We start from the raw sequence: 12,033 nt of genomic DNA, 5'->3' as shown, positions 1-12,033 counted from the left end.
AAAGGAAGTAAATTTATTTTATTTTTTAACTTTTATTGTGAGTTGGGTGAAAATTTACAGAGCAAATTCATTTTCCATACAGCATTTCACATACAGTTGTCTCATGACATTGACTGCAATCTCCCACAATGCAACAGCCTTCCTCCCACTTCCTTCCATAGCCACCTGTTCCCTGTTTCCTTCCCTCCCATGTACTCCTACCCCCGAACTTTCTCCCTGTGCGTACACAGCCCTTCTATTCTCCCATGATTGATCTCTCCAAGGAGTGTATCTGCCTAATGTAAATGTTCAGTTCATATGCCTGTCTTTTGTCTGGCTGGAAGCCACAGGAGTGGGTTCAATTCCAGACCTGAAGGGCAACCAGGGGCTGTAGTCTCAAGGGTTTCCCCACGCTCTATCAGACTGGCATATCTGGTCCTTTTTTTTATGATTTTGAGTTTTGTTCCTCATTGTTCTCCCACTCAGGAAGGTCAATTTAAATAAGCATTTATCATTTTTGAGGACAGAGGGGGCGATGAAACAGGATTCTGTACTTTTTCAGGAAAACAAACAAACTGTAGTATGCTGTCATGGCAAGCAGCAGATTAAAGATCTTTCCCTGATAGTTGGAAATGGTTTGCTAGTCTGTATCACAGGCCTATAAAAAATTATGCAAATATGGAAGGAAATACATTAAATGCTAGAAGTTATCTTCAGAGACTAAAATTGGAGATGTTCTTCATTTTGTTTGTATCTTATTATTCAAAGTTGTATTATTTTTTTAAAAAAAATCTTTTTAAAAACATTGCTTAGTAGATTGTTCTTACCATGTTCATTTTTGTTTTTTCTAGGGAATCTTAGACATCGTAATACTAAGTAAAGGTTATACAAAGAATGATTTTGCCATCCATACACTGAAAAATAACTTTGAAGCGGATGCATATTTTGTTAAAGTCATAGGTGAGTATTTCTTTCATACTCATGAAATTTCTTTCATGATTTGTTATTAAATAACCAGCTGCTGTGGAGTCAGTTCTAACTTGTGGCCACCCGTGTGTGTCAGAACAGAAATGTGCACTGCAGCTCAGTGTGCACAATTGACTGGGTTTTCAGAAGGAGATCACCAGGCCTTTCTTCTGAGGTATCTGTAGGTGGACTCTACTCATGAACCTTTCAGTTAGCAGCCAAACTTATAAACGATTTGCATCATCACCCAGGGACTCCTATCACCAACTGTTAACATTTCATTTTGGGTACTCTCGCTTGCTTCTCGCTCTCACTCTCCCTCCCGCCATCTCTCCCCTTGCCCCCTCCTCCCTCTGTCTGATGTGTATTTTCTAAAGAACAAGGACACACTGCTGCATAAGAACCCTTCATAGCTGGAAATCCACACCAGTACAGCACTGCCTTCCTATACACAGACCCTGTTCAAATTTCAGTGATGGTCCCAACAAAGTCTCCTTTTCCTTTCTTATCCTAGATCCTGTACATGAATACCTGTTATAATTAGTGTCACATGTCTTCAGACTTCTTCAGTCTGGAACAGTTCATTGCCTATTTTTCATGTTTTTATGAGTTTAAAAGACTAACAGGCTTCCATTCTGTAGGATGACCCTGTTGTTGTTGTTGTTGTTATGTGCCGTCAAGTCAAACCCGACTCATAGCGACCCCTCCTTGGGTTTCCGAAGCAGTATCACTACAGAAGTAGGATTGCCCAACCTTCCTTCCGAGGAGTGGCTGGTGGGTTTGAACCGCCAGCCGTCTGGTTAGCAGGCAAGTGTCTTAGCCACTATGCTACCAGAGCTCCCAGGATGACCCTACGTTTTCTCATTATCCAACTTAGGTTATGTGTTCTTTGCAGAAATTCCACTGCATGGAGTTGCAGAACTGATGCTGTGCGCTTCTCAGGAGGTTCATGATGCTGATCTGTCTCTTCACTGTGATGCTAACCTTGACCACATGGTCATGTTGATGACCACGTGGTCATGTTGATGACCACATGACGTTTCTCCACCTTAGATTCACCTTTTTCCTCTTTGGAACTTGATGAGTATTTTGTGGGGAGATATTCTGATACTATTTTACTATCCTTTTCCTCATCAAATTTCTGTCTACTAACCTGCCTAGAATCCAGGGACAATTTCAGCCTGAGTCAACCTTCCATGTGATGGTTGCTCGATACCAATTCTCTATCTCCATCCTTCTTTCTGCATTGAGTAGTTGGCTTCTACTGTAAGAAAGATCTTTTGCTTCTCTGTTATGTCTTTATATATTCTTTTTTTTTTCTTTTAACTTTATGATGGTAAAAAATATATATAACAAAAAAATTGCCATTTTAACAATTTTTAGTGTACAGTTTGGTAACATAATTACTTTTACCACGTTATGCTACCATCAGCAGTATCCATTTCCAAAAAGTTTTCATTATCCTAAGTAGAAACTCAGTAACCCTTCAAAAATAAGTCCTATTCCCTTGTACTCCAAGCCCCCAGCAACCACTAGGATTTCTATGCATTTCTATGTATCTGTTACATAGAGGCATATTTTTTTCCTATACATTTAATATAGCTGGGATCTTATGATATTAGCCCTTTTACGTCTGGCTTACATCACTCAGCGTAATGTTTTCAAAGTATATATTTATTTTTAATCCATATAGATTCTTGGATTCGTATTTTATTCAATGGGTTGTAATACATTACTCTCATCTAATTTGATGCTCATCTTGTTCCCAGTGGGGGGGCAGGTGGACTCCTTCAAGCTATTTACTGTATGACTTTGACATGTCCTCTGGCATAGCAAAGTATTCCAGGCTCATCTCGTTCCTCCCTTTTCACAACTCTGGAATCAGACATTTCTCCGAGAAACCCTGCTTCCTTTTAGTAGAAGATGATATTTAAAAGCCAAATTCCAGGTGCTTAGTGTTCTCTGCTACTGGGATAGCATTCCTTCAAGGTTTTCTCAATGTATCAAAAAAACCTAAACTTACTGCCAGCGAGTCATAGCGATCCCCATTGGGTTTCTGAGATGGTAAATCTTTATGGAAATAGATTGCCCGGTCTTTCTTCCACAGAGTGGCTGGCGGGTTTGAATCGCCATCCTTCTGGTTAGCAGTCAGATGCCTTCAGCACTGAGCTACTAGAGTTCCTTTCCTCAGTGTGCAGGACTAGGTAATATAGGTGTGCATTCACACACACACGCATATCTATGACCATTTTTATGCCTATTTATGTTTATATGTATTATAAAACCATGAGTTTATACCAGTATTTCCATTTCCCGTGTAGAGGAAAACGGAAAGACAACACTTCAAGACCCCTTCTAACCCTTTCTGTCTTTGTAAATATCTTCTCTAGCATTATTCCCAGTGTATTTACTTATTTGCTTAGTGAAACCAATTCCCACCCATGCCAGCCATCACTTCCACTTGCTACTCATGTTCATCAGTGAGATTCTTTGCATGTTTTGTTAAGTGTATACCTAAGTATTTAATTTTCTTTGGAGTGATTGTAAAGGTAACTATGTTTTTTACTTTGATTCTCACATTTTTAAGTATATACAAATGCACTTGATTACTGTTTGTTCATCTTGTGCCCTGCAACCTTGCTGAACTCATTTATTGAATCTAGGAAGTTTTTTGTAAATTCTTTGGGTTTCTTTATGTAGTCAGTTATGACATCTGCAAATAGGAACAGTTTTATTTCTTCCTTTCCAGTTTATATGCCTTTTTTCTTTTCCTGTGCTGGCTAGAACTTCCAGTACTATGTTGAGTAAGAGCTGCAACAGCAGACATCCTTGCCTTATTCTTAGGAGGAGAGTGTTATCTCACCATTGAATTGGTTAGCTGTAGGTTTTATATATATCCTCTATATCTAGTTCAGGAACTTCCTGTCTATTCCTAGTTTGCTAAGAGTTTTATCATTAATGTTGAAAGGTGACTGCTTTATAATATGTTACTGTAGTCAGCATCAGGACAGTCATGTCGGTTCATTTGTTAACAAAATGTCACATATACTTTATAGTATTTGTTACATTTTTCAAATAGGCATTAATAAGTAGGTTAACACAGAAAAGCAAAAGAGTAATGAGTAAGTGTTGGGAGTTTTATTTTGAGAGATGAAAATGACAGAATATGTAATCTTTTCTTCCAGCTCTCACATTCACTCTTATTTGGATGAACTAAGAGTAACACCCATCTCATTGCTAATGCAGCCACAGAATATTGATCTATGAGTCTAAACCATTTCTGTACTTATCATCCATTTAACTGTCTCTTCTCCTTTGCTATTTTCAAGGCAATTTTATATGCATATTTTTAAGCTAAAACAATTTCTAAGTACTATATATAAAGGAGCTCTGGTGGCATAGTAATTAAGACATTTGGCTGCTAACCAGAAGGTTAGCAGTTCAAACCCACCAGTTGCTCCACAGGAAGAAGATAAGGTAATCTACTGCTTACCTAAATTCACAGCTTTGGAAACCCAATGGGGGTCACTATGAGTTGGAATCGACTCGAGGGCAGTCGATTTGTTTTTCTCTTTTTATATATTTGGTAAGGCACTCTGGTGGTGTAGTGGTTAAGACATTTGGCTGATAACCAAGAGGTCTTTGGTTCAAACCCACCAGCAGCTCCATGGAAGAAAGATGGGCAGTCTGCTTCTGTTAAGATTTATAGCCTTGGAAACTCAACAGGGTCACTATGAGTCAGAGTCAACTCAATGGCAGTGAATTTGGCATTGGTTTGAAATGTATTTTTTCCTCAGTGATTCTTCTTCTACTTTAACCTCTAGGTAAGACAAAGAATCCTTAAAACTTCTGCCGACCCTAATTGTATATGCAGGAGCTCTGGTAGCATAGTGCCTAAGGCATTTGACTACTAACCAGAAAGCTGGCTATTTAAACCCACCAGCCACTCCTCAGAAGGAAGGTTGGGCAGTCTACTTTGTTGTGATACTGACTCAAAAACCCAAGGAGGGGTCACTATGAGTCAGGTCAAATTCAATGGCAAATACCAACAACAACAATTGTATATGCACATTAGGGTAACCTAGATCAGTTAATTCAATTGAAACAAAGTACTGATGAAGTACGAGTTTGAGATTTGATCTCTTATGGCTAAAGTACCAAGTTCTGTGCAGCCATTTTACTGATGCAAGCCTTTGTTCACAAGTTTTGTTCTACCAAAGTCTTATCATGTCTAGGAAGAAAACATCTCAAAACTTCAGTCCTGTGGCTTGGATCATTAGAATCATCCTCCTTTTTGAAGGACAGCTCTGATTCCCCATTTAATAGAATATATTATCTCCTTTCCTTCCTCTGTCCATTTATTCCAGGGTATCTGAAAAACACTCTGAAATCTAGATTTATTTATTTGTGTCACTTGAATTAGCATCTGTTTCTCCTACTATACTGTGATAGTCTAAGCAGTTTGAGGGGAGTGACTATGTCTTATTTATCTTTATTCTGTGGTACCTAACACAGGCCCTGGCACTGTGTTGTGTCAAACAAATGGCCAACTAACTTTTGAGGCATAGATTGTCCTAACCTAAGAGTTTTCCTTCTCCTCTAGTACCAGTTAGCATTTAATGCTCTGACCCCATATTCCCTCTGGGAAGCCTTCTACCGAAATATGAAACTCCAATTGAAGGACATATTTCTACCCTTACGCATATTTTTGTATCAAGGGCACAGCTAGTCAATAGTTCTTACTTCAGAAGAGAAGATTAAATGCTCATGAATGAGCAGACCTTTTCTTATTCAACTTAAGTCTACAAATTTTCAGATTCTTACTTAATTTTCCAGGCTTGCAACATAAAAAATGTACAGAAAGGGTAACGTACACTTAGTAAAACACAATTTCTCTCTCATTACCTTAACAGGATGATATGAAAATAACCTGGAATAATGTACAACAGACTGATACAATGCCTGGTCCACCGCCATCCTCACAGTCCTTGTTAATCTTAAGCACATAGTCGTAGCCACTCTGTCAGTCTATCATGTTGCGGGTCTTCCTCTTTTTTGCTGACCCTCTACTTTACCAAGCATAATACCTTCTCCAGGGACTAGTTCCTTCTGATAGCATGACCAAAGTACGTGGATGAAGTCTGGCCATCCATGCTTCTAAGGAGCATTCTGTCTGTACCTCTTCCAAGATAGATTTGTTCATTCTTCTGGTACCCCATGGTATTTTCAGTATTCTTCAGCAGCACCACAATTCAAAGGCATCAATTCTTCTTTGATCTTCCTCATTCATTGTCCACCTTTCCCCTGCATATGAGGCTACTGAAAATACCATGGCTTGGGTCAGGTGCCTCTTAGCCTTCAAAGTAACATCTTTGTTCTTCAACACTTTAAAAAGGTCTTTTGCAGCAGATTTGCCTAACACAATACATCCTCTGATTTATTGACTGCTGGTTTCCATGAGCATTGATTGTGGATCCAAGTAAAATGAAATTCCTAACAACTTCAATCTTTTCTCCATTTATTGTGATTTGGCTGATTGGTCCCTTTGTGTGAGGAGTTTTGTTTTCTTTATGTCGGGGTATAATCCATACTGAAGGCTGTAGTCTTTGATCTTCCTCAGTAAGTGCTTTAGGTCCTTTTCCTTTTCAACAAGCAAGTTCATTGTCATCTGCATATTACATGTTGTTAGTGAGTCTTCTTCCAATCCTGATGCTGCATTCTTCTTCATATAGTCTAGCTACTCGGATTATTCGCTCAGCATACAGACTTGAATGAGTGTGGTGAAAGGATATCACCATAATGCATACCTTCCTGGATTTAAAACCATTCGGTATCCTCTTGTTCTCTTTGGTTCTATTTGTACAGGTTCCTGATGAGCACAATAATATGTTCTGGAATTCCCATTCTTTCCAATGTTATCCATAATTTGTTATTATCCACACAGTCCGATGCCTTTCATAGTCAGTAAAACACAGGTAAAGATCTTTCTGGTATTCTCTGCTTTCAGCCAAGAACCATCTGATCTCCCAGTGATATCCCTCGTTCCACATCCTTTTCTGAATCCAGCTAGAATTTCTGGCAGTTTCTTCTTGATGTACTGCTGCAACATTTTTTGAAATATCTTCAGCAAAATTTTACTTGCATGTGATATTAATGACATTGTTCGTTAATTTCCACATTCTGTTGGATCACTTTTCTTTGGAATGGGCATAAATATGAATCTCATCCAGTTGGTTGGCCAGGTAGCTGTCTTCCAAATTTCTTGGCATAAATGAGTGAGCATCTCCAGTGCAGAATCCATTTGTTGAAACATCTCAATGGATATTCTATCAATTCCTGGGTCTTTGTTTTTTGCCAATTCCTTCAATGCAACTTGGACTTCTTCCTTCAGTACCAGTGGTTCTTGATCATATGCTACCTCCTAAAATAGTTGTATGTTGATCAGTTGTTCTTAGTACAGTGACTCTCTGTATTTCTTACATCTTTTGTGTGTGTGTGTATATTTATTTATTTATTCTCTTGTGCTTGGGGTGCACATTTTCAAAGCAGGTTGTTTTACATTCAACAGTTCGGGCACATTTGATTTCATGGCCCCGATTACCCTCCCCAACCACAAAAAACTCTCCTCTCCTGTGCCCTCCCTGTGAGTACCCCCTCCCTCTGCCCTTCTTATCTGTGCATTCCGGTCTGTCCAGCTTTCCTTCTGTGTGAATGTCCCTCTCTGATGTCTCGTGGCTGATTGATCTAAAGGGTACATCACCCTGGAGTAGGTGGGTACATCGCCCTGGGGTAGATGTTCTGCATGTGGGTCTTTCTACTTTTAGGCTGAGAGCCAACCACCTTCTGTCTTATTTTGATGCTTCCTGCATTGTTCAATATTTTCCCCATAGAATCCTTCACTATTACAACTTGAAGCTTGAATTTTTTCTTCAGTTCTTTCAGCTTGAGAAATGCAGAGCATGTTTTTCCCTTTTGTTTTTCTAATTCTAGGTCTTTGCACATCTCGTTATGTTTTGCTTTGTGTCCTTGAGCAGCCCTTTGAGTTCTTTTACTTCATCATTTCTTCCACTTGCTTTAGCTATTCTCTATTCAAGAGCAATTTTCAGAGTCTCTGATACCCATTTTGGTCTTCTCTTGCTTTCCTGTCTTTTTAATGACTGTTTGCTTTCTTCGTGTATGATGTTCTTGACGTCACTTGCTTGGTCTTCAGTCATTGGTGTTCACTGCATCAAATCTTTTTTAAGATGATCCCCAAATTCAGGTGGGATATAATCAAGGTCATATTTTGACTCTCCTGGACTTGTTTTAATTTTCTTCAGCTTCAACGTGAACTTGTTTATGCGCAATTGATTATCTGTCCCACAGTAAGCTCCTGGCTTTGTTCTGACTGATGTTATTGAGCTTCTCTATACCCTTTCCAGAGATGTAGTCAGTTTGATTCCCATGTATTCCATCTGGTGAGGTCCACATGTATAGGCATCATGTATGTTGTTGATAAAAGGTATTTACAATGAATAAGTCGTTGGTGTTTCAATATTCTATCATATCTCTGGAGTCATATCTGTCACCAGGGCCATATTTTCCCATTACTGATGCTTCCTTGTTGTTTCCAACTTTCACATTCCAATCACCAGTAATTATCAGTGCATCTTGATTGCAAGTTTGGTCAATTTCAGACTGCAGAAGTTGGTAAAAAAAAAATCTTCACTTTCTTCATCTTCGCCTTTAGAAGCTGGTACATAAATTTGAATAATAGTAGTATTAACCTGTCTTCCTTGTAGACTTATGGATACTATCCTATCATTGAAAGCACTGAACTTCAGCATAGATCTTAAAATGTTCTTTTTGACAATGAATATGAGGCCATTCCTTTTCAATTTATCATTCCCAGTATATTAAACCATATGATTGTCTGATTCAAAATGGCCAATAAAAGTCCATTTCAACTCATTTTTGACAACTTCCAATTTCCCTAGACTCACACTTCATACATAACACATTCTGATTATTAGTGAATGTTAATAATTGCAGCTGTTTCTTATCATTTTGAGTCGTGCCACATCAGCAAATGAAGGTCTTGAAAGCTTTATTCCATCTATATCATTAAGGTCGATACTACTTTGAGAAGGCTGCTCTTACCCAGTCACATTTTGAGTGCCTTCTGGCCTGAGTAACTCAGTCTTGCAGCACTATATCAGACAGTGTTTCACCGCTACCCATAAAGTTTTCATTGGCCAATTTTTGCAGAGGTGGATGGCCCCATCCTTCTTCCTAGCTGGTCTTAGTCTGAAAGTTCTGCTGAAACCTGTCCACCATGGGTGACCCTGCTGGTATTTGAAATAGCTTCCAGCATCACAGCAACATGCAGGCCACAGTGCTACAAACTGACAGAGGACTGATGGCAGATGTATAGATAAAGTTCATATTCATAATTTTATATCTCAAATTCAAATTCATGATTCTCTTTCAAAGTGTTTTTTTTCTGTTTAGTGAGATAGCTATAGGAGTTGTGTCCTTCATTTGAGTTTTGCCAGTGTATTTTAAAGAACTATTAAGTTTAAAGTTTTTAAAAGAAACATAGATTTATTACTTAAAGAAACTTCATCTGAATGTGGTATGTCTTTGTGTATATCTGTATGGATTGGGGATGAATGCTTTCCAGAACAGTCATTAGGCCTTGAGGAGTAAAGGAAAATACAAATGAAAGAGATATTAAATTGTATATTGTTAGGACAAATTAAGTTCTCCCTGTACTCTGCATGTTCCATTATTCAAGGCTTAAAACCACTTCCATACTGAAAATTCTTAGTTTTGTGCTTTTAAAAAAAGAATGTGATTGAATTTTCTATATTTGCTGCAGATTTTCTAACTAGTGTGAAGGCATGTTATGCCATTGCTTTCCATGTTTGAATCCGTGGGCTGTTTCGTAAGGCAGTGGTTCTTAGTCACAGGAAGTAGAAGTAAATGAAAGCATAGGATTTTCCCAACAGTGGAATGGGATTCGGAAGAAAATGATCATTCCCAGTTGAAATAATAACAGTAAAGCACTAAAGAGTTCTAGAAGGCAGTTCTCAGTGTGAAACAGAAGCTTCATGTTTATTATTGATGATTTGTTAGTGGTCTTGGTTGACCACTGGCCACATCAGAAGATGCATACATGTAATTTACAGTCCTCAATCCCTGCTTGGATTCACTGACTTTTTTTAATCAAAAGAAAAAAAAATCAAGGTATTTTAGAGATGGGAAAGGCCTTAGAAGGCATCTTACCCAAGTACAACCTAACACAGCATCTCAGCTGGTTTTTGCTTTGACACCTTACAGTGAAGGATAGTGCACCTCCTTCTAAAGCAACACGACCTCTTTCATTAGTTAGTTTAGTTGTTAGGTACTTACTCTACATCAAAGTGTGCGTGGTTAGTTACTTCCGGGTGTTAACAGAGTCCCTGGGTGCACGCATTTAATGCACCCTGCTGCTTATTAAAGGACAGCAGTCTGAGTCCACCCAAGGACACCTCAGAAGAAGGGCCTGGCACTCTGCTTCAGAAAAACCAGCCATTGATTTCGCTGCAGAGCACAGTTTCTGCTCTGACACACATGGGCTCACCATGTGCTGGGACTGACACCAGAGCAACTGGTAAGCATTGCAACTAATATTTAGCATAGCACAGTCCCTCAGTAAGTATCTACGAATAAAAACATTAGTCCTGATCAGATTATTGCAGTTTATATCCATAAAGCAAACCATCAATTATAACTATAATAAAATGCCTATAAACATATTATGGTCCCCTTCAGGAAAAGTAGACTTCCTGTTTCTTTTAAATAGTGAGATAAACTACTTGAGAATAAAATGGTTTTTTAATGGTTTTTGTTCAAGTTGTGTTAAATGTTCATGGAGTTCATTATTGTATGCCTTCTAATTTTGTAAGTGTTTGAAAATTTTCATAGTAAAACGAAAACAAAAAACCCTAAGACTCTTGAGACTCTCCAGCCTGAAGAGCTTAAGAATCTCTTGCCTCTGACTTCAGAGCCTGTGTCAAGTTGTACTGCTGTCTAAGTAGCATTGTTTCCTGGGGAAAAGTTTCTCCAAGCATTGATTGCTGAGAGCTAGATAGCTAGTTTGTGTGAGAGGTTTTAGTTTTAGAAAACAGAATAACTTTGCATTAAAAATATTAACATAAATATTAATAATGTACTTTACAGAAAGGTCATGAGAAATAAGATACCAATTTAAAGCAATCGTTTGGGAAAAAATAACCTCCTAGTCATTCTGAGATGCCCTTCTGCTCTCTGCTTATTGCCTTGTCAATGCTTTCTAATCTGTAGTTACCCTTTCAAAGCCGTTCACAATGTCCAGAGTTGATTTTGCTCTAAAATTATTTTGTCACTGTGATGCTCTAACCAACCTGAACTAAATGTCACTCACTGTGTTTCAATTAGGGAAATTTGGGTACTTAAGCTTTTATATGTGGCTAGGGAGCTCTGGTGGCATAGTACCTAAGGCACTTGACTGCTAACCAGAAGGTTGGTGGTTCAAACCCACCAGCTGCTCCTTGGAAGGAAGGTTGGGCAATCTACTTCTATAGTGATACTGCCTCAGAAACCCAAGGAGAGGTTACTATGCATCAGAGATGACTCAACAGCACATAACAACAACAACACAACTTGTGGCTAGAGAAAGGCAAAACTATCTTGCCTATTGCTCTGCTGGTTCCCATGACACCACGTCCATAGAACACTCTCCAACCACTTGTGTGAAGGCAAGGATCCTGTGCTTCGCAAAGTACAGTCTTGAATCAGAGCTAGTTCTTATCTCTAATTGTTTCTCTTATTCCTGTCAGCTAAATTTAGAGGTTCTACATCCTAATTCGGACTCCTGGTGAACCCTCCTTATCGTGGCATTCCCAAGGAGGGCCTGAGTAGAGAAAGATGGCCAGGTGTACGCGGCACATGGATCGGCTGGTGGGTTTGAACCTCTGGCCTTGCGCTTCGCTGGCGAGTGCCTTAGTCCCAGAGCCATTCCCTAGGAGCTCTGGTAGCATAGTGCCTAAGGCACTTGACTGCTAACCAGAAGGCTGGCGGTTCAAA

At 39.0% G+C, this 12,033-nt stretch overlaps 1 protein-coding gene across 1 annotated transcript in view; it reads left to right on the top strand.

Moving 5' to 3' along the window:
* Positions 1 to 12,033, top strand: part of ITFG1 (integrin alpha FG-GAP repeat containing 1) — a 412,834-nt gene that overhangs the window by 301,320 nt on the left and 99,481 nt on the right. Inside the window, exon 12 of the mRNA XM_007946857.2 lies at positions 831 to 939. Within this exon, the coding sequence (XP_007945048.1) occupies positions 831 to 939 (109 nt within the window). The remainder of the gene's footprint in view (positions 1 to 830; positions 940 to 12,033) is intronic.

This window comes from Orycteropus afer, unplaced genomic scaffold (assembly GCF_000298275.1).
Source record: "Orycteropus afer afer isolate SDZICR_OR568_19922 unplaced genomic scaffold, OryAfe1.0 scaffold00009, whole genome shotgun sequence".
Taxonomy (NCBI): Eukaryota; Metazoa; Chordata; class Mammalia; order Tubulidentata; family Orycteropodidae; genus Orycteropus; species Orycteropus afer.
The sequence above is the reverse complement of the archived record's forward strand: the minus strand, read 5'-3'. Positions and strand labels throughout refer to the sequence as shown.